At 47.4% G+C, this 23,444-nt stretch overlaps 1 protein-coding gene across 4 annotated transcripts in view; it reads left to right on the plus strand.

Moving 5' to 3' along the window:
• Window positions 1–23,444, plus strand: part of EPS8L2 (EPS8 like 2) — a 111,600-nt gene that overhangs the window by 66,879 nt on the left and 21,277 nt on the right. For all 4 annotated transcript variants that reach the window (XM_027823304.3, XM_043549075.1, XM_027823305.3 and 1 more), the window contains exons 5-11: window positions 9,552–9,713; window positions 10,796–10,945; window positions 12,893–12,972; window positions 14,778–14,923; window positions 20,488–20,567; window positions 21,158–21,284; window positions 21,672–21,760. In XM_027823304.3, the coding sequence (XP_027679105.1) occupies window positions 9,552–9,713; window positions 10,796–10,945; window positions 12,893–12,972; window positions 14,778–14,923; window positions 20,488–20,567; window positions 21,158–21,284; window positions 21,672–21,760 (834 nt within the window). The remainder of the gene's footprint in view (window positions 1–9,551; window positions 9,714–10,795; window positions 10,946–12,892; window positions 12,973–14,777; window positions 14,924–20,487; window positions 20,568–21,157; window positions 21,285–21,671; window positions 21,761–23,444) is intronic.

A 23,444-nucleotide genomic window follows, 5' to 3' on the forward strand; every position in this document is an offset into this window, starting at 1 on the left:
TGGCAGGAAAGCAAGGAACACAGCAAAGGAATTTCTTAACCACAGTGATTTTACTCTTAAAGCACCCAACAGATCGAGATCTTTGAAACTAACAAGAGTCCTAAGACACATCCTTCCCTCATCTGATCTCACCCCTTCTGTGATTCCATGGGTTGTCTATGTTTCAGGCTGGGCAGGGTTCCTCCTGCCCTCCCCAGTCCTTCTTACATGTGGTGAAGATTGGCTCCTCCACAGAGCTGCACCCCCTCTTAAATAGGCCTCCGGGCGTAGGTCTACACTTCATTGTAAACCCAGGTCTGTGGGACCCGGGCGTGTGGACTTGGTGTTGCCGAGCCTGTGCTTGGGCATCCATACTGCATTGTAAGCCTGGGTTTATGCTAACGAGTCCATACTGCACACCACAGACCTTCTGACTTGCATCTGCAGCTTGAGCTGCACAATGACAGGGCTGGACCAGTGTCTCAGCGGGACTTGGCTCCACCCCCCTAACAGGGTCCTAGGACCCAGGTCCTGCATGCATGCTGATCTGTGTCAGACTGATTTGTGAGTGGATGGAAGCGGGGAGTTGGGCTCAAACTGCATCAGAGTCCAGCCTGAGCGTGCAATGTCGAGATACCCCGTCTCTGTGCCAAGTGTTCCAGTGCAAAGCTCCAGCCTCTCCCACAATCATGCTTGACCCAGCTGTGTAGAAAAAGACCTTATGCCATGGGGGTTGGCCAGGAGTTGAGAGTCATTCAAAGTCAATAGCACCAGGTGACTCTCAGTGACAGTGCTTCATTGAGGTATCCGCTTTCCCGGGCATGGCAGAGCAGCTGTGTGGAAACAGTACAATCGGTCGTCTTTGGGCATGTTTAGGCTTCTGTTCAACACACTACAAAATGGAGGCCATAATTTGATACTTACCTATCCCACTCTGCCGCACATACATTATAAATGCATCAATACATCCCTTGTTTGTAGCCCTTGCATTTTGGTGTTGTGGAGAGAGAGGTTGTGAAAGCCACCAAGGTGTTGACGGAATTCACAAAGCCTTGTGATGTCAGGACAACAGTCTTTCTAAGCTCCTGGGTTCAGCACCTCTAGCTAGCTGTTCTGCAGTGAAGGCATAGGCCTCCGAGGGTACATCTACACAGCAACGCGGAGGTGCAATTCCCAGTTCAGGTAGATGTTCTGCTCAAACTAATGCCTAAGGATAGCAGCATGGCCGCAGCCCGCAGCAGCATTGCCAGTGGCTCAGTTCAGCTGTCTGAGTACAATCCCATCTGACTCCTCTGGGTATGTCTGTGGGCAGCTAGCCTGAGCTGCCCCCCGTGCCATCACGAACACACAGTTCTAGCTAGGCACTAGCTAAAGTGTATGTCTACCCACGCTGGGAATTACACCTCCCAGCTTCATAGACATACCCTGAGAGGGTTACGGGCTCACCACCTCTGCCTCGTTGGGCTGAGATCAAGACCCAGGCCTTTGTGAGGCCTAGCTTGCTGATCTGACACATCACAGATCTCCGGGAGGCAGCAATTCTAACATGCTGAGCTAACGTCAAGGCTCAGGTCTCCAGTGATACATCTACACAGCCAGCGGCAGCAAGCCTCTGAGCCCAGGTCAACCGACTCGGACTCGTGGGCCTCACATTACCTTGTTAAAAATAGCTATAGCCGTCTGAATATGTCCCCAGTGGGTCAGGCACGATCAAACTCATGTGGCTAGCCTGAGCCACTGCCCACGTCACCAATTTTACTGCGCTAGCTCAAACTGATCCGGGAAGCACCCTCTCAGCTGCCGTGTAGACACACCCAGTGCGGTCTCCAGCTTGCTGAGAGAATGTCAAGTTCCCGCTTTTGTGAAATTAGGGTTCACTTGCTTGGCTGATGTCAGGACAACTGCCTTTGGCAGCTCACTGGCCCAGCATCTCTAGCTTACAGGGCTGATATGAAGGCAAAGTTCTCTGCAAGGTGACTAGCTCATCAGCTATAGCCTGCTGAGCTAACATCACGGCAGAGACCTCCTTGTGGGCTACTTGCTCAAGAACCATTGTCAAAGGGTCAGCGGGGGTCCCAAGGCACCGCCCTCCCTCTGGCAGCGGTAATGCCTCGTGGCCAGGGTCCAAGGCACCGCCCTCTCTCTGGTGGCGGTAATGCCTAGTGGCCAGGGTCCAAGGCACCGCCCTCTCTCTGGTGGCGGTAATGCCTAGTGGCCAGGGTCCAAGGCGCCGCCCTCCCTCTGGCAGCGGTAATGCCTCGTGGCCAGGGTCCAAGGCACCGCCCTCCCTCTGGCAGCAGTAATGCCTCGTGACCAGGGTCCAAGGCACCGCCCTCTCTCTGGTGGCGGTAATGCCTTGTCGCCAGGGTCCAAGGCACCGCCCTCTCTCTGGTGGCGGTAATGCCTAGTGGCCAGGGTCCAAGGCACCGCCCTCTCTCTGGTGGCGGTAATGCCTAGTGGCCAGGGTCCAAGGCACCGCCCTCTCTCTGGCGGCGGTAATGCCTAGTGGCCAGGGTCCAAGGCACCGCCCTCTCTCTGGTGGCGGTAATGCCTCGTGGCCAGGGTCCAAGGCACCGCCCTCCCTCTGGCAGCAGTAATGCCTCGTGGCCAGGGTCCAAGGCACCGCCCTCTCTCTGGTGGCGGTAATGCCTCGTGGCCAGGGTCCAAGGCACCGCCCTCTCTCTGGTGGCGGTAATGCCTAGTGGCCAGGGTCCAAGGCACCGCCCTCTCTCTGGTGGCGGTAATGCCTAGTGGCCAGGGTCCAAGGCGCCGCCCTCCCTCTGGCAGTGGTAATACCTCGTGGCCAGGGTCCAGTAGTCACTGCAGCCAGCGGCTGTATTGCCCAATGGTGAGAGTCCAAGTAGGCTGCTTTCCCTACCGGCTAAGGTGCCTAGTGGTGAGTGTGGAGAGGGTAGAGGAACTCCAGCCCACCCTACTCCAGCTGCTTCCAACCTAGGGCCTTTCAAAACCAGCTACCCTGGTACAGGGCTCAGGGCTCCATATCCCCAGATGCATTCCCTGGGTCGCTTCCTGCCCTTTGCTCTGTCTCTGGGATCCCCTCCGACGCATCGTCTCCTTTGGTCCCCGCGGTTGAAAGGCTTCCTGCTGCACGGCTAGAGTGTGCTGTCTTGGCGGGTTGGAGTCCCGGTGGCATCTCAGCAGGCGTCTGCAGCACACATCCATTCTCCTCCTCAGCGACCCACACTGAGCTGAGCTGCTTCCTTTCATATTCTCCCTCCACTGGGAGCATGGCCCAAAGCCAGTTTTTAAACCCTGCGTCGCCAGTGCAGGGTTGATATGCCCCGTCACAGCCATAGCATTCTGGGTCAATACCAAACATGCACCGCTAAGTTCTCTGGATCAGTTTCTCTAGCTTGCCCAGATGATGCCAAAGCACTGGCCTCTGTGGCAACTAACTCAGCAGTTTTAGCATGGTAGGCTGTTACCAAGGTCCAGGCCTGTGTGAGGTCAGTCACAGCACCTTGATCCCCCTGAGCGTATCTAGAGACCCTCAGTTCTGTAAGACAACTCGATCAGCATTTGGCTGGCAGGCTGATGTCAAGGCAAAGACTGGGCCTCTTGGAGCTTGCTGGCTCAGCAGCTCTTGTGTACTGGAGCCTTGTGTACTTGTGTACTGAAGCCAAGTAAGCCTCTGTGAAAGTCACAGCCACTGCAGCAGTGGTTAAAAATAGGTCCACACAGGTGAGGGGAGTGCAGCCATTGTGGTGGTTGTAGATTGTCATAGGTATTGAGGTTCGCAGTGTTGTTGTAGCTATGTTGGTCCCAGGAGATCGGAGACACAAGGTGGGTGAGGCATTGTAGGAGCTGGTCCAATTAATATATTAACTCACGCGCCTTGGCTCATAGGTATTGACATCACATTATGAGAGGATGTTGTGTCATCTCATGTGATGGGACATGGCACGTGGAAGAGAATTGGACAAAGGAATGAGCATAGCTGAAAGGAATCCATGTCCCCAAGTAGGCCTGGGCCGGGGGGGGGGGGTGGGGGGGTGGGAGGGAGAGAGAGAGTGTGTGTGTGTGTGTGTGTGTGTATGTGTGTGAGAGAAACACTTGTGCTCCCAGCCTCTCTTTCTACTCTGTAGTGCCAGGAGGGGAGAGGCAGCTGACAGGGCCGCTCTGTCTAAGGGAGGGGAAGTCAGCAGCAGGGTCTCCCTTCCCTGCTCCCCAAGGGGAGGGAGAGCTGAGTGAAGCAGGATCTGCCTTTCCCCCATGTCTGTGCCCAAGGGCACAGGAGGAACCACCAAGGCATCAGGAGGAGGCAGACTGGGGCCTCCCAACTTGGACAATCCTCCTCCCACACCAGATGGGATGCTACTGCTCTGCCTAGTGGCAGGAAAAACTCAGAGACCCATCAACTTCCCAGCCAGGCACCAGTCCCTCCTGCTGCTCCCACTTCAGATTCTCCCTCACATCACCAGCCAGTGAAGAGGCAGGAGGAGGGGGAGCTCTGGGAGAGCCGAGTTCTCCTAAGCCTAGAAGACAAAAGGCAAACGCTCTTGCTCTCTCTGCTTTAAGCATGTGCTCCCCCATGTGAGCCCCGACTTTAAACTCTGGTTGATTGGCACAAGCTTATAAATTAAAGGAGAGTCCTACAGTGGTTGCTGAAATCCATCTGCCAGAACAAGAGGGCCCCACTGAGCGTGACCTCCCACCAGGAGAGGTACAGGGGCTCCCTCTCCAGCTGTTGTTGCTTGACCGTGCTGTGTCCTGCTCGACATCAAGGTAGCAGCACTCCCACCTTCCATTGTTACAGACATCCCACTTCCAAATGAGGAGCCAGCCTCATCGGAGAGAGGATCCTTGCTCTGCTGAGCCCTGAAATGTAGCATTTTGGTGGTGATCCTGTCAGGGAACATAAGGCAATTTCTCCGTAACACCAAGATTTGGTCTCCCTGTCATGTCAGATTTTAAAGCCCAAAGAGACCACGATGATCATTTAGTCTGACCTTCTACAGAACACCAGCCACTGAGCTTCACCCAGCCACGACTCCATCTGCTAGGCAGAGGGTCAGAATCTACAGGCAACATGAGAATAATGGCCTCACTGCTGTTCTTTGCCCGTCACTACATGGGGCTCTTTGAAGGGGTGCACTGGGGAGGAAAAGCATTCTGCCCGGGGTCATGACCCCATCTGGGGCCCATTAATAGGTTGTGGGGGATCATGGCCACCCTCCCTTATATGGCTAGATGAAAAAGGGGGATGGGAGCATCCTGAAAAACATTTGTTGCAAAATGGCATCAACCATGTGGAAAAGGTAGAGAACCCCTGAGACAGAGGCCATGGAGAGCCTAACACAGGTGGGTTTGGTTCAGCCATCTCGCAGCTATCGAGGTGCATTTTAAAGAATTCTTTTCTAACTTGTTGAAAATTAGGAAAACCATAGATGTGAACTGAAGAGCTAGAGGAGGTAGCAGAATCTGACACTGCACGGACGGCAAAGTGTGTGGAACGGCGACCCGCCCTCCTCTGCTGTGTGCAGTAGCTAGGCCTCACAGCAATACTGTTCTAGGGGGACTCTAGGGAGACTGTTGCATCAGAAGGTATCACTGCCATGGATTAACATTGCATTGGGTATTGGAGGCTGAAGCAAGGGCAGGCTGCCAATGGCCTCTCATGGGATGTGTGGATCCAAGTGAAGGGTCTGTGCTTCCTGCTTCGCTCCCCGAGGTGGAATGGTATTACAGAAGCAACACAGTCAGCAGGCAGTGTAGAGGAAGCATCTCTTGCTGTGCTGGGGCAACACCTTCTGCTTGATGCAGAAGTGGCATTGAGCATCTAGCCCTGCTTGGGTTTGTAATGAGCATCTTCTGGCCAGAGGCTGTCAGGTGGAGGAGGAAATGGGTTGATTCCCATGGACCGTTTCCAGTCCACAAGAAATAAAAAGGTATCTAAAACCAGTTGGCCACTTGTCATATATTTTAAATGCAGGAGGCAGGAAAAATAGGGAGATGAATTTTTGAGATAAATTCTTTCTTATCAGAGGTTCCTATATACTAAAAGAAGTATCCTTCTGTCCGCTGTAGAGACCTGATCCAGCAAAGCACTTAAGCACCTGCTTAACTTTAAGCAGGTACCTGAGCAGTCCCATTGATTTCAGTGGGACTATTCAGCTGCTTAAAGTTAAGCTCAGACTTATGTGCTCTGTTGGATTGGGACCCTTTTGTCTTGTATAATGAAAGTTCAGAATAAGTAACTTGATGGCTAAGAGCCTCACTTTTACTGTTGGTCACTGATGTGCATCTTGATTTTCACTTAAGAAAAGATCCCTAACATGTGACAAGAGTATTAAACCACTATTTCAATTAGACCTTACTCTAGAAAAAGTGTGCTGTATAACTGCACCAGAGGTGTATAAACTTTGTATTGTCCATATTGTCCTGAATGAGAGTATAATAAAACCTTTAAACGGCTTCATTTCCCGCTGGCCTGTCATTTTTATATGCATACTTGTATAGACACATGCTACACATCATAAGCTGAATGACTAAAGGTTCATTTTTCTTCACATCCCTTTTCCTAGATCTCAGATACCGTATTTTCAATCTGATTTTTATTTTAAGCTATTATAAGAAGCCCCATAGTGTTACATACCAAAAGGAAGTCACGGTGACAGAGAAGGGACTTTAAACAGTGACACACACTTCAGCCCCCATTAGTTATGTTTCATGCCATCCATCTGTGAGGCTCCACCTTGAACTCTGATCAGAGCAAATACGTTTTCATTGCCATCCTGCAAGATGTATGTGTTTTCATAAAAAATGAGTTGGCCTTTTATATGCAGAACAGCAATTTGTATAATGATAAAACTTGTTACTAAATTGCATTCATGGTCCATTCTTACAGTATATATTGGATCTGAATCACTTTACGGGTGAAAGAGATTACATTTTGCTTTTAGGCTTTCAAGTTTTCTTAAAATGAGATAAATACAAGACAGTAGCAAATGTCCCCCTTCCCCGGTAGCTTAAAAAAAATTGGTCCAGTATCTAGATAAGAGTGAATGACAGGGGGGAGGGGAGGAGGCAAGGGGGGGGAGTTAATCTACCAATGCATGCTATGACAGTCATGTGAGCAACTATTACCCCTATAAATATTAATATAACCAACAGCAAATAGCAGAGGAATTTATGAAGACTGTAAAACAGGTAGATGAATGCCATAGAGCTGATTAGAATTCTAGGCAGTGACTGTAAAACAATGCAATTCACTGTTCGGAATTCAGTTTTGTCACCTCAGGAACATAAATATAGATAATATTATTGCCTTTATGAAATAACATTTGGTACGACATTTTAATTACCATAAAACATCTGGGTGTGTTAATTCTCACCTGATTGCATGGTCAGTCATGGCTTTCAGCACAGCTGCTCAGAGCACACCTGCCATGGTTTCGTTTACGTATGATTCAGTGCCCAATGAAGTCAATGGGAGTCTTTTCCTTGCCTTCGATGGGTGTTGAAATGGGCGCCTATTCAGTGCTAGGCATTTTACACACTTTCCTCCCTCCATCCAATCCCACATCTTGGCCTGTCTTTCTCACATCTCTTCATGGATGTCTAGCTATCAACTTAAATGCAACACCTCTATCACGATGCCTACAGAACACGGCTGACAATGGCTAGTCAAGCAGGTGGTGACTGCTACGTATTATGCTATTTAAGCTATTATTAGAAGCCCCATAGTGTTATGTACCAAAAGGAAGTCACGGAGAAGGGACTTTAAACAGTGACACAAACTTCAGCCCCCATTAGTTATGTTTCATGCCACCCATCTGTATTATGATCATCCTCATCCTCCCCAGGCACCTCTATTTGTCTATTTTATTCACCTGTGGTGTTCCATCATAATTCTAGACTATGAACGCTCTGGGGTAGGAACGTTTAGTACAGTGCCTGGACCAATTGGCCCCTTATCATTGATTGAGGCCCCTCGCCACCACTGTAATACAAGCAATAATAATATGAAATGATGTCTACTTCAAAAAGAGCTTACGTTCTACCCCTGGCAGACAAAGGACAGGGGAAAAGGAGAACAAGGAACAACACACACTTTCTTCTCTTAGGGCTCAGAGTAGTAGCTGTGTTAGTCTGTATTAGCAAAAACAATGAGGAGTCCTTGTGGCACCTTAGAGACTAACAAATTTATTTGGGCATAAACTTTTGTGGGCTAGAACCTGCCACTCTCATTATCACTTCAAAAGTTATTTTTCCTCCCTTGGTATCCTGCTGTCAATTGAATGGTCTTGTTAGACTAACCTCACCCTTGGTAAGGCAATTCACATCTTTTCATGTATTTATACCTGCGCCTGTATTTTCCACTCCATGCATCTGATGAAGTGGGTTCTAGCCCACGAAAGCTTATGCCCAAATAAATTTGTTAGTCTCTAAGGTGCCACAGGGACTCCTCGTTGTTTTCTCTTAGGGTGAGATTCACCACTCTGCTGGGAGCCTATCCAGCAGTGACAACCTATTTTCTGCCTTACAGCTTAAATAGACCATTGCTTTAAAAATGTTACTGGTTTTTCTAGCTCTTGATGTGATACCAGGTTACAGCTACAGATCTGATTTATTTGCATGCCTCTTGTGAAAGGTCAGAAGGTTACATGGCTTTCACTGGAATCATTGTAGAATGCCAGACAATATTATCCAGTAACTATAGAATTAATGTGTGTCACCGCTACATTCTCTGCAGTCAAACAACATTAGCCCAGGAGTTGCTCTTCCTGTGCTGCAATTGCACCTTATCTGCTCGTGAAGCATCCGTAAGTGACAGTGGATTTTATTTTCTAGGCCTTTGAGTTGGATCATCCATTGTTCATCAGCTAATGTTATTCCGAACAAGGTTACCAAGGAGAACTGTGCAGATCAGAGGCCCCTCAGCACCACTGGCATCCAAGATAATTACTTGTGACCCCCTCCTCTCGCTCTCATTCTAACTACCTTTATACATAGAAGAGTTACCAATTACCTTGGTACGGAGGGGTGAGCTGGAGGTGAAGAGCTCTATATTCCTTCATCATTCCCCTGTGTAGGGCCAGCTTCATAAGCAATATAAGCGGCTGCCTAGAGGCCAGTCGGTCTCACCTTTTTCCATACTGTGACTCCATGTTATTAAAAATAAATAAATACACTCATGATTCCCCTCCCATTGAGCCATAAAGAAAGGGAGGGGGATTGTGCCTCACCCTGGACCAGTTCACACACAGCTTGGGGTTAAAAATCTACGGTTCAGAGTGCCATATCTAGGAGGTATTGTGACAAAGCATGGAGTCTTCAGGACTAGCCGGTTAGAATTGCTACACTGGATACTGTCTCTTTAAGGGTAGCTGGAATGGGAGCCCAGCGGGATGGGGGGAGGGAGTAAGAATTATATACCTACGATGCCAATGCTGCTGAGGTGCAGGCTTGCCTCTGATCCACACAGTCCCCCTCTTGGTAAACTTTATTCTGTGCTACATGATTGAAATGAGCTAAGCTGACTTGAGGTCACCCTCACTCTTATTAGCCTGACACCTCTCCTGTGTGTATTCTCCCCCCTGCCCCCGCAGCACTTAGCCACATTCATCATGGATAAGAGTGAAGCCATTGTGACAGTGGACGACGCCATCAGGAAGCTGATGCAGCTCAATTCTAAAGAGAAGATCTGGGCCCAGGAGATGCTGCTGCAGGTGAATGACAAGTCCATCCGACTGCTAGACTGCGAATCACAGGTAGGTCATGACCTTTCTCCTCCAGGGCAATATGCAAAATGGGCAATAGACTGCATTCAAAAGTATGCCACTTTCCAGTTGGCTGGGGAGGGGTAACATGCTTTTCTGGGGCTACTAAACTGGGAAAAATTGATACAAAAAACTGCAACAGGGACTGACTGATTTTAACCTGTAGGACAGAAGGGTTTCCTCTAGAGTTTGAGTGTACAGCAAGGTGGGACTGAACTAACTAACCAAACTCTCAGCTCCTTGCTGCTATGCTCAGGGGTGAACGATAAGTCAGACCTCGGTGGAAGTGACAGGCTAATGGAGATTGATGGGTCCAGTCAGGAGTCCACAAAACGGTTTGGGTGGAATTCATCATTATTAATTATTTGTATTTCTGTGGCTCTAGGAGCCCCCAACACAGATTGATGCCCTGCTGTGCGCATGTACACACACACACACACACACACAGAGTTCCTGCCCCAAAGGGTGTACAAGCTAAATAGCCAAGCCAAAGGGTGGGAGGAAAGTCTCATTATCCCCAGTTTAATAACAGGGAACTGAGGCATGGACACACTTGCCCAAGGTTACCCAGGGAGTGTGTGGCAATGCCACGAATAGAGCCCAGCTGTCCCGAGTCGCAGGCTGGTGCCTCAACCACAACAGCATCCTTCCTCTCGGTGCTCCCAACCCAGCCCCGTTTGCCTGTGTTAACGCAAGCCCAACATGTCTAGTTCACTGCTGCAGGTGGAGCATGGCAATGGGGTGACCTCTGTAGCACCAATATCAATGCATTGTGCTGCAAGCCCAAGAAGCAGCCTGTACTCTGGGACCCCATCCCCAGAAAGCAAGGTGGGAAACTCCACCTCCTCCTAGTTGGTCCCTAATTCCCAGGCTCATTCGTCCTCCCCAGACACTGACGGGACTGTCTTCAGTATCCGACACAGAGCTTCAGGGACATGTACTGCCGGGAGGCACCTGCCCAGTGAGGTCTCCTACTCCCTGCAGCAGTGACTGCGTAAGGCAATGCAGGGGATGTCTAGGTGTTCTTTTAACACCACTCCCGGGTGCATAACCCCCTCCCTGATGTTTCACAGGAGGAGCTGGAGGACTTTCCACTGATGACGGTCCAGCTCTGCCAAACTGTGCTGAATCAGATGCGCTACACCTCCATCCTCCTGCTGGTGTGCCAGGACTCGGAGCAGCACAAGCCCGACATCCACTTCTTCAACTGCGACGAGGTGGAGGTGAGCAGGGAGGGAAAGTGAGAGGAGCTCTAGGAGGGAGAAGTCATTACTGCTTGGGGCTAGATTTTCAAACCTTCCCCCTGCTTGGGCACGTCAAGATTAAAAACCAAACCAGAACCGTGTGGAAATGACAGTGCAAGCCTCCATGTGCGGGAGAGAATGCAGAGTGGATGCACAGACGCACAGTCTGCATGAGGAAAGGAGTACTTGTGGCACCTTAGAGACTAACCAATTTATTTGAGCATGAGCTTTCGTGAGCTACAGCTCACTTCATCGGATGCATACTGTGGAAGCTGCAGAAGACATTATATACACAGAGACCATGAAACAATACCTCCTCCCACCCCACTCTTCTGCTGGTAATAGCTTATCTAAAGTGATCATCAAGTTGGGCCATTTCCAGCACAAATCCAGATTTTCTCACCCTCCGCCCCCCGCCCCACAAACTCACTCTCCTGCTGGTAATAGCCCATCCAAAGTGACCACTCTCTTCACAATGTGTATGATAATCAAGGTGGGCCATTTCCTGCACAAATCCAGGTTCTCTCACCCTCACCTTGGAGGGGGGTGAGGGGGTGAGAGAACCTGGATTTGTGCAGGAAATGGCCCACCTTGATTATCATACACATTGTGAAGAGAGTGGTCACTTTGGATGGGCTATTACCAGCAGGAGAGTGAGTTGGGGGGGGGGGGGGGGCGGAGGGTGAGAAAACCTGGATTTGTGCTGGAAATGGCCCAACTTGATGATTACTTTAGATAAGCTATTACCAGCAGGAGAGTAGGATGGGAGGAGGTATTGTTTCATGGTCTCTGTGTGTATATAATGTCTTCTGCAGCTTCCACAGTATGCATCCGATGAAGTGAGCTGTAGCTCACGAAAGCTCATGCTCAAATAAATTGGTTAGTCTCTAAGGTGTCACAAGTACTCCTTTTCTTTTTGCGAATACAGACTAACACAGCTGTTACTCTGAAACCTGTCAGTCTGCATGAGCTTATCGTAAGCTGGCTCAAGTAAGGGTGCAGAGCAATGAATATTGTCATGCCAGGGTACTTTGCACTGAACGTTGCCTTTCGTTCCACCCTGTCTAACATAGACCCAGAGCAGAGACATTTCACAAGAGTATGATTTACAGCGGCAATGCTTCCCATCCCTCCTTTTAGCTGGTAGCACTGGAGAACGTTCTGCCGGCCTTAACTGCAATGCCTGGCCTGGCATTTACTGCTGCTGGAGATCCCCTTCTCATCAGAGCGGTGTAAATTGGTGCAGCTCCATTGAAATCAGTGCAACTGGCACGCAAAAGAATTACGTCAATACATCTGGAATTACTGGGAGGTTTTCCCTGCAGCCCTGTCCATTCTGGACCCTCAGTTGCCTCCTTCAATCCTATCCCTTCCTCTTCCAGAGAGCCAGTATGCGGCTGTGTAGCTTTGTCATCAGGCACACAGTCAGGAGTGCAGCCAGGAAGCTCTCTCCTTATCTACGCTGAGATTTCAGCCCCACTGAGACTGCAGCTGCCAGTGAGCAAACCCCTAGTGTAAGCTCAGTTTACCTTAGGGCAACACAATTTGTATCCCAGTTCCAAATCAAAGGTACACATCACCAGTGTAAGCACATAACTACCCTCGCGGTTTGCACAGACACCAGTGGCTGAAATCCTAGGACATACGATGCCCAAGACTGTCAAAATCCTGCTGCTTCATAGCTAGTCGCTTGAAACTAGTCCTCCTGCTTGAGAACCGGGTCCTTTCACTTGCACCAGTGTTCTCACTGGCTGCTCAGCTGGAGGTAGGGAGAGCACTACACAGTGAAACTGCCAAGTTCACTTGTAATGCCATATGAGCCTGTAGCCAGTGACATTCTCAGCCAGCTATTTCCCCATCACGCTACCTGCATCCTCTAGTTCATTCAAAGCAAAGCCTTTATGAGATCACTGTTTTGTGTTTAAGGCGGAGATGGTCCACGAAGACATAGAAAGTGCACTCAACGATCACAAGCAGGGAAAGAAGATACGGCCGCAGACGCTCAAGTAAGTGCCGCAGACAGATGCGTTCCCAATGTGCAGTGAGGGAACAAATGCTCCCTGCTCTCATGGGCTACATAGAAGACAGGGTACAAAGGTGGACCAGGCTCTCCTGGATTAGTCTGAATCCAGAGACGGTTAAGGTCAGGCTGGGATTTGAGATTCGGGTTCAAGGCCAAATGAGAGCTGGAGTTTGTTGGCAACAAAATCTTGCGCACTATTCTCGGGAGATTTTGTTCATATCTGAATGAGAGCAGGAAAATAGGCCTCCTCCTGGTTTTGGATAGAACCCAGAAATGAAACTAAAAGGGGAGGTTCAAATCCAACGGTTCAGGTTTATCACACACCTCCATTAAAAACAAAACCTCAAAGGGCTTTGAATTAGATGCTCTGCTTTAGGTCTGCCTACAGTTAATATGTTTAGGAGGACACAGGTAAAAGGCTAAAGTCAGACTTGGTGTAAGCTGGCTCAGTTCCATTGCAATTTACAAAGGGTCTGAATGTCTTCACTCAAAGTTTAGCCCTCTTTTCGCTGTCTGGAAATGGGAACTGCAGGCACTTTGATAGATAAATGTTCTCATTTCACTGGGGTTCCGTTACCTTCTGTCCAAATGCCATTTTACAGCAATGCTCTTTGGTGAATCACAAGTGATATTCTGGCTGCTGTGATACAATAGCGGGCTCTAGTTCCTTCTCCGCTCCACATGAGGAATCCCACTAGCATCATAAAATATTCTGCTGCTTCAAGACACCAGCTGAAACTGCCTACACCAATATCAGTCAGACTTTTCTGAAAGTATGGACCCTATAGACCAGTGGCTCTCAACCTTTCCAGACTACTGTACCCCTTTCAGAAGTTTGATTTGTCTTGCGTACCCCCAAGTTTCATCTCACTTAAAAACTACTTGCTTACAAAATCAGACATAGAAATACAAAAAAGTGTCACAGCACACTATTCCTGAAAAATTGCTGACTTTCTCATTTTACCATAATTATAAAATAAATCATTGACAATATTTATATTCCACTTACATTTCAGTCTGTAGTATATAGAACAGTATAAACAAGTTGTTGTCTGTATGAAATTTTAGTTTATACTGACTTCCCTAGTGCTTTTTATGTAGCTTGTTGTAAAACTAGGCAAATATCTAGATGAGTTGATGTACCCCTGGAAGACCTCTGTATACCCCTGGGGGTACAATACCCCTGGTTGAGAACCACTGCTATAGACCAAACAGGAGGGAATTCAGTGTAATCAGTTAACATTTGTTCTTTTACTCATAGAAACTTACCAGAAATGCACATGGCAATGTGTTCTCTTTTAATGTTGTTATATTGCAAACTCCAAATGCTAATTAAAATGGGAGGTGATGTGTGCCAGCAAAATGCTTTGTACTGAGATGGTTAGTGTTTCTCAAACCCTGAAAGAGCTGCATATATCTAGTGCAGGAGGCGGCTCAGATTAACCCATACCACTCAGTGTGGTGCTCTGTCTCCCTCTAGAGATGACTGGGTCGCAGATGAGGCTGAAGGACCTGCTACAGCCTTGACTAACCGAGTGAGTCTTTTAGCTCAAGCAGTAGAGAGACTCACGTGTTAAGATCCAGACATTTCAGGTTTGATCCTCACTGCTGATGGCCTATCCAGGGGTGTGACATTGCACAAGCCCTGTACACAAGGGTGAATTTCAGCCAAAACAAAATAGCACACACTGAGTTTCCCTTCCCTGCTCCAACTGGCCACTCTCCTGAGAACAGGAAAGGCATCTATTGGTGGTAGGATGAATTGCTTTTGTGTCCTTTACCCTGCAGAGTAAACCAAGAGAAAATAAAGCAGCGACAATCTATACTCCCACCGCCCCAAGGGCCAGCTCCTATCCCTATCCAGCACGAGATGCGAGGCTCACCACAGGACCACAGGAACCGTGTGGCTCCCACTCCACAGCATAATGGACCAGGTACTGGAGACCTTCAATGGCTCTGTAATAGGAATGTGTGACTAATGCAAACAGTTACGCAGGCTGACTCCCATCCTGGACCTCTGGAACTGCACTGAACTCATTTTGGGTCTGACATCGTCATAACACAAGAAAGCAAATGTCATTTCACGGAGTTGCAAAGTGGTTACCATAGAACTGGAAAACAAACACCCTTTGTTTATGCATTTCAAAAATGCAACCAACAGTACATATTTCTACCTGCCAGGCTAGCAACTGGTAACCTGAGCAATGTGAGTGGGCTCAATGAATCAAAGCCTGGAAGCTGCTTTTGAGGTCATGTTATTATCATTTGTATTGTGGTAGCACCTAGAGGTCCCAACAGAGATGAGGGCCCCACTAGGCAGTGTGCAAACACATAGTAAGGGACAGTCCTTGCCCTAATGACTTTACAGTGTAAATAGACAAGACAAAGGGGATACAACAGACAAGTAGAAGATCAGGAACTGAATTCCTGGCCCCATTAAAGACTCAATAGAGCCAGGATTTCACCCAGAGAGACTAAGTGACTGGCCAAAGATCCTACAGAGGGTCTGCAGAAGAGCCTGGGATAGAACTAAGGTCTCCTAAGTACCAGGCTAGTGCCTTAAACACAAGACCATCCTTCCTTCATTAGTCCTGATATTTTGTTTCACTTTGATCAGAAAGTTGTTTATTTTTCCTCCCAGAAAGAAGTTCCCAAGTTCTTTCTTTGAAAAAGCATGGGTGGGGTAAAATGGCCAACAGATTTTACACGCCTTTATTACAGTTACATGAGTTGCTAACACTATGAGGTTTGCATTCTACCTGCTCTTTTTCTAGGCTCAAGAAAAGCCAATGTAACCAGGGTACAACATGAAACTCCAAATACAGTAAAAGCTGTGTTATCTGGCAAACTCTATAAACTGGCATTTCTGATCTTCAATGGGGTTGCCAGGTGTCCGGTTTTCTACCTGAACGCCTAGTCGAAAAGGTACCCAGGTGGCTCCAGCCAGCACTGCTGACTGGGCCATTAAAAGTCTGGTTGGCATGGGGCTGGCAGGCTCCCTACTTGGCTATGCATGGCTCCCCGGAAGCAGCAACATGTCCCTGCTGCTCCTAGATGGAGGAAGGGCCATGGGGGCTCCGAGTGCTGCCCCTGCCCCACCCCACGTGCTGGCTCCGCAGCTCCCATTGGCTGGAGGTGGCACCTGCAGGCGGAGGCAGTGTGCAGAGCCGCCTGGCCGTGCCTCTGCCTAAGAACAGCAGGGATATGTCACCACTTTCCGGGAGCCGCCTGAGGTGAGCGTCGCCCAGATCCGGCACCCCGAAACCCCTCCCATGCCCTTACCCTCTTCCCTGAGCCCCCTCCCACACCCAAACTCCCTCCCAGAGCCCGCGCCCTGCACCCCAATCCCCGGCCCTGAGCCCCCTCCTGTACCCAAACTGTCTCCTTTTTAGTTAACCGGAATTTTTGACTTACCAGCACCCCCAACATGCCTGATAAAGCTGTTACTGCACATAGAATTGTAGAAATGTAGGTCTGGAAGGGACCTTGAGAGGTCAGATAGTCCATCCCCCTATGTGCTGAGACAGAACCAAGTAAACCCAGTCCAACCCTCACAGGTGTTTGTCTAACCTGTTCTTAAAACCCCCAATGATGGGGATTCCACAACCTCCCTTGAAAGCCTATTCTAATACTTAACTATCCTTATAGTTAGAAGGTTTTTCCTAATACCTAACCTAAATCTCCCTTGCTGCAGACTAAGACGATTACTTCTTCTCCTACCTTCAGAGGACATGGAGAACAATCAATCATTGTCCTTTTTATAACAGCCTGAGGGTTCTTTTCCCTGACTTCTTTTCTCAAGACTAAATATATCCTGTACTTTTAACCTTTCCTCATAGGTCACTTTTTCTAAATCTTTTATCATTTTTGTTGCCCTCCTCTGGACTCTCTCCAATCTTTCTAAAGTTTGGCGCCCAAAACTGGACATAGCAAGTAGAGCAGGACAATTTCCTCCCATGTCTTACATGTGACACTCCTTTTCAGACACCCCAGAACAATATTTGCCATTTTCACAACTGCATCACGTTGTTGATTCATATTCAATCTGTGATCCACTAGATCCCCCATATCCTTTCTGCAATACTACTTAGCCAGTTATTCCCCATTTTGTACCTGAGCATTAGATTTTTTTCTTCCTCAGTGCAGTACTTTGCACTTGTCTTTACTGAATTTCATCCCTGACCAATTCTCCAATTTATCAAGGTCCTGAGGAGAGGAAATACTCTCTGTCGTCTACTATCCGTCCTTGGGAAACAGCTGATCTGTTCTTCTGTGTAGAGAAATGCTATTTTAGAATCCGCTTTGCATAATGAAAATAATATACAGCTGGGATTAGAAGATAGAAATTTGATTATTTTTTTAAGCAACTGAGGTACACACAATACATACTAGATTTAGAATGTCTTGTTCCTGGATTCAGAAACGTCTCCAGGATGAAAAGGAAAATAATATTTATTACTTGTATTATTGCAATGCCTAGTGGCTTCAATCAATATCAGAGTCTCATTGTGGCAGATGCTGTATAAACACTCACTAAGAGACAGTACCTGCCCCAGAGAGCTTTACAATCAAAATAGACAAGACAGAAAAAGAAAGCATTACTATCTCCATTACCTGGTAATCTAGTAGGTCTTTTCCAGCTCTCATTTCTATGATCCTAAGCTATCATGGTGTATTTTTTCCTGCTCTCTCAGACCACATATGTAAATTACACACTTGGATGATGTAGCTGGTGTTGGTGCCCCAACATATGCACAGAAACATAGAACTTACAAGTGTAGCCCCAGCAGCTGTAACTGTACATCATACTGCTGTTACATTTTCATCTGCATAGCAGTATGGTCATCACAGAGAACACGCTGTTCAGGATTCAGAACCAAGGCCATTTACACATGAGCAAACTGGAGCTGAAAATTCAAATGACTTGCTGTTGCTATTCCATAGCACGGGCACCGCCATTAAAAGAAACCAAGTAGCACAAGACCAGAAAATACCATCCAAGCTATAGTTTAAACAGAGGTTGCCATTCACCCTCCAAACCACCAACCCGATCCATCTTCCACAACAAGGAGCACAATGATAGGCCCAGGACATAATTTTTTATTACGCTACATTTCTCATCTAGCTGGCTTCATTGCTGTAATGTGACTCCAGCCAGTTTTGTCCCCTTCCCAGGTGTAATCCTCAGCTACGTGACTAGCGGGATAGACCATGGTGAAGACATAGGCCTCAATCCTGCAAAGAACTCTATGCAGGTGGATTAAGTCAGCGTGTGCAGCGGTCTGCCCATGATCAGTGACATCAATGGGGCCTTAAACTGTAGAGATCACTAGCTCATTACAAACCTGCAAACATGCATCCTGGCAGACTGCCATGTGCAAAGAGGACATGGCTCACAATCCTAAATAGTTGGCATTGGCCACAGATTGCAGAGACAAGACTTTGGAATATGTTGGCAACTGACCTCTTCTGGGACAGTCTCTTTCAATGAGATATCTCAATGGGACTTCAAAAATGCCAAGGAAGATTTTTCTATCACTCACTGTATACTTGGCATGAAACCAATCCCCCTGGTTTCCCCACCCCTACATCTAATATCTGTGATGTACCAAGTCCCGTTAACAGGATCTGAAGGGCACTTACTGGCATTTTGTTTCTGGTTCCACAAATTACTTCCTTTACTATTTTTCCAATACCGACTTCACTAAGAAGCGTGGTATCCCCTCCCCAGCCACAAGCACAGCTGTGTCTGAACTCTCCCTGCTGATCGATACCTTCATGTTCATGGTCAGACTGGGACTGTTCCATGGCCTCTCTGGATTACAGTCACCAGCTACACCACGCAGCATAGTCAAGTGTATGTCTTATCCTACCTTCATAAAGGAGGTTAGAACTGTGCACCTTCTCCAAAAGTATAAGCTCTGGTCCCTTCAGCTGAAGCAGGATCTTTAACAGCTGTTATTAGGGTTTACACAACACAGGCTGCAGCCACTAGAGGGCAAGATAGTCACACTTGAGCAGGTCTGCCATTCTATCCACCCAAGGACAATGCTGTACAGACTCTAGACAATGCACTACTAGGTCTCTCACTGAACACTTTTGTTTATTATTTGCTTTACAGTAACACCCTGGGGCCCACTTAGTATCTGAGACCCATTGTACGGGGCTGGACATTTTAGAGTTAAGCCTCCTGTATTTTTTATAGGCAACACTTCTGGTGCACATCATCATCATAAAATGGCCAAGACCTACACACCCTTAACTCTGCTCTTCACAGTATGTTCCAAATGCTTTATGGAATTCTCTAAATCTGCCCACTACATCAACAGGGCTGGCACTGCTTAAGTTCAGGGACTGTGTCCAGATAAACTGGAGTCCAGCGTGTATCAGTGGGACAGTACAATACCTTGAATGTAGATGCCTCACTGAGTCGGTTCACCATTCAGACATAATTCAGTGCTTTCTCTAGAACACCTGTCCAAACTTGTCACCTAATCCCCTCAATTAGGGATGATATGCAGGCAGGTTTTGTGGTTCTCTGCCAAACCAATCTCCCAGTGCTCCTGTATTCTGTGCATTTGTCTGAACTCCTATGGCACTTGCTAAAGGAGACTCCTGGGACTTTGAACTCTTGTTTCCTGAACTTAGTCGTTATTCTTTTAACGAAAAGCTGACCCAGAACCTGCTTATTCTGAAATACCGATATGTCATTGACCAGTCTGTCATTTGAAAGCCTATGGACTACCTGTGTCTTTGTTTTTATTTACTCAGGGTGAGCTTATGCAAATTAAACAGAATTACATCATGAGGCAGCACGTACAAGTCTGCACAGAGCTCCTCTGATCTTTGTACAAGCATGTATAAAATATCAGTCAAGCAGAAATCCTGGCACCCTGGGGCTAGCAGACGAGCTTTTGCATTTATTTGTGTCTTTTATTCTCTCTTTTCTTCAGTCATCCTTGTATTTTTGATCTTTTGCCCATGTGACACTAGAAGCTTCTGCTGATGGATGGTGTGTATGTGTATTTCAGTCAACCTTGACCTAAGAGTGCACGTGGCAGCTCATATTGTGTTGCTTCGAGGTGTCAAGAGACTGCCGGTCAGATCTCCAGCAGACCAGCCTAGCAACACTGAAGTCTATGGAGCTACAGCTGAGGATCTGGCCCTGCATATTGTTTTCAGTAGCTACAACTAACTGGTTGTTGTTTCTTATGATTCATGCACTGTTTACATTTGCAAGCGGACAGTAAATCAATACACAGACATCGCAGACAGGTGCTACACCTCTGAAGAGCTTAATTAGCAACATTGATCTCATCCTAGCTGAATGTTCTCTGCATTCCCATAGACACATTTTTGTAACCCAGCATAAATTAACATACAAAACCAATCAAGTTTTATCACTCAGTTGGGTACAATGCCTTTATTATTTGTTGGGAGTGCACCCCCATTTTCATCCTTCTGATTGTTAACACCTTGCCGTTTGCTTGCTTGGCAGAATTTGAACAAAGCAGCTCCAGCTCCCAGGAGCATGAAGAGTCCCGAGCGATCTTAGCACAGAAGATCGAAAAAGAAACGGTTGGTAGCAGGAGTTGGGCATCCGTAACAGGCAAAGAGATGTGGGGAGAAAGGGAAGAAGTTTGTCCTTCATGGACAAATTGTGTGAAATTTAATCATTTAAAACTGGCACCTAGATACCCACCAAGAAGAGATGGACAAGAGAGACGATAATGCATAGGTTAGATTGTGCCATTTGTACGTGCCTTACTCCTTGAGTAGTTGGGACTTTTCAAAAAGAGTGAGGTACTAACTTGATATGGAAAAGAGTGCCCTGATTAGGCCCAGAGATGCTATTTATGCAGTTTATTTTTTCCAGTTGCCATGCAGTCCCATTCACAGGTGGTCAGATACCACATTGATGAATGCAGTAGAAGTGCCTAAACACAGAATTTTGTGCCTGGAAATCACACTGTTAGAAAAAGATCAATTCCACTTTATTTCATGCCTTGATAAACAGCTCCTCCAGGGGCTCTACGAAAGTGATCACTAGACGCTGGGACTGAGGTCCTGGTGGAAGTTATACTTCAATGCTTGGGCTCATAAGTCTGATACAGTAGCTGCTCTTTGGCCCTGGGTTCAGCATTTTTGTTTCTTTGCTCCATTCACAGCAAATCCTGAACAGCACCCTGGATGACATTGAGGTGTTTGTCGCTCGGCTTCAGAAAGCGGCAGAGGCATTCAAACAGCTGAACCAACGGAAGAAAGGGAAGAAGAACAAGAAGAAAGCGCCAGCAGGTATATTCCATCAACCAGCATAATAAGCAAGTGGGTAAACAAGAGGACTGAGTTAATGACTTGGGAGGAAATCTAAGCAGGAACAAATTGGTGTCTTCCTGAAGCCTTCAAGTTCAGGTTGAGTGACATAACAATACATTCAGCACCAGTCTATGACCCAGCTCAGTAAGCCCTTCCCTCTGGGAACCCATTCCTGGAGTACAGCAAAGATTGCAGCATAGAGAAAAGATGTTCGCATTGTCTTTATTATGTACATGCTGCACTGCTAGGGCTCCTGAAATCCAATGGGCCAAATATCCCCTTGTCATTAAAGCCAATTCCTTTTATTCACTGGAAATTTGCAAGCATGCTTTGCTCAAATAATCTTTCTTCCCAACTTCTTTTCAGAGGGGGTACTGACTCTTAGAGCAAGACCTCCAACGGAGGCAGAGTTCATCGACTGCTTGCAGAAAACCAAGCTGGCTCTCAACCTCCTGGTAAGGTGCAAATGTATTTCATTCCCTTTCTATGCTGCACGAAGAGTGCTGTATACCTGTAAGACACAACTACTAGGCATGTACATTGGAAAAGAACTGTGATCTCTCAAAACCAACAGAAAATAATACTGAAGCACCTGCGTTATTTCCTCCTGGTTATTTTACTGCGGGGGTGGGGTGGGACATATTTGAGACTCTCACGTCATAGTCACTTGTTGACAAAATGCTGGTTAAGGCTTTTATATAATGTTTCCTGAGGCAGGTTTCTAAAGGTAAAAAGGTGGAAGGTCCAGGCACAAAAATATTGTTACCACTTTTGACCCGACCTTCTAGTCAAAGTTCAGCCCTGGAGGTTGTTCTGGTAGGGAGGAGAACTGAAGGATGGAGTCTGGTACCTTTGAGGCAATCGTGTTTATTTACATAGAATGCACAAAGTCTGGTTCCCTGAAAACAGTAGGAACCAAACAACAGGAGACAGTGTCCTAGCTCACAGCACCAGACTTCTTTCAGCTGGCACCCCCCAACGGTGCCCTCGATCTCTCTTGGCTTTTCCCACGATTGTGCTACCAGCTGCTTGCTAGGCCGCTGTCTGTCTCGCTTCTCCATCCACACACACGCACCGCCTTACCCAAGGGCAATGACCTGTGGAGCCCACCGCCCAGATGGTCAGAGTTACTGAGCAGGCTCACGTACCCCCTTTTGTCTTAGGCAGGATGGCTCAGCTGTCTCTCAAAGCTATATTAAATGAGGGGTGGAGATCACAACAGTTTAAATGAGGTTTAACCCAGCCCTCATATTTGCAGGCCAACATTTGTGTGAGCACAATTATCACAGCTGTGCACGCAAATGGGCCATTAGACATCTAGATACTCATTTGGGCACAAGTCAGTATTTTTGCACATATACTTCCACTTGCTGCCTTTAAAAGAAATCTGACTAGTTATGCCATCTTTCTACTTCTCTGTTTCGATGGGGGGCAGGAAAGGAAAAAGGTTGTAAATAGGAAAGAAAGAACCATTGTGCTTGAACACGATTCACATCGGACACTTTATATACAGCGTTACTTTGTATGAGCTCCTAAAATACTGGCCCACGTGAAGTCCATAGGTAAGTGAGCATGCCCATGCTTCTAATTCTTCCCCCCAAATGCTCTATATAGCTCTTACTTTCCATTTCTCCTCTGGATGAGTTGCCCTGTTACAAACAGTACAGCGAGGTACTACCAAGCGTGAAGATGTACCAAATGCTGTTGATTCTGCTTAACTATACATATTAGAAAAGCAGGGTAATGACTCTGTTTGAATGAATTCTGTCACTTCACAGCACTCTAACCAAGCTTGCCCAATGAACCAGATCTAGCAAGATTCGTTTTAAGGAAGTGAGTGGCAGAGAAACCACAGACTGTAAACAAGTCTAGGGCAACTAGCAGACCAACTCCAGACTTTTCTACTGCAACTGAATATTAACCCACCAGGAAATGAGCTGGCAGTGCCAGCAAACCCTACCACTCCTCCCCATAGTGACCATTACTCGCAGGGAAGAGACCTGGGGCAAACTCTGATAGGATAACTACCACCAGAGGCCAGATTATGAACCCCACCACAAAGGCAGCATCCAGGGCAGCAAGAAGTGTCCTTAAAAACTGTCCTAAAGAGGTGGCCGAGGATTCACCTGGAGTGCAGGA

This window comes from Chelonia mydas, chromosome 6, assembly GCF_015237465.2.
Source record: "Chelonia mydas isolate rCheMyd1 chromosome 6, rCheMyd1.pri.v2, whole genome shotgun sequence".
NCBI classification, from domain to species: domain Eukaryota; kingdom Metazoa; phylum Chordata; order Testudines; family Cheloniidae; genus Chelonia; species Chelonia mydas.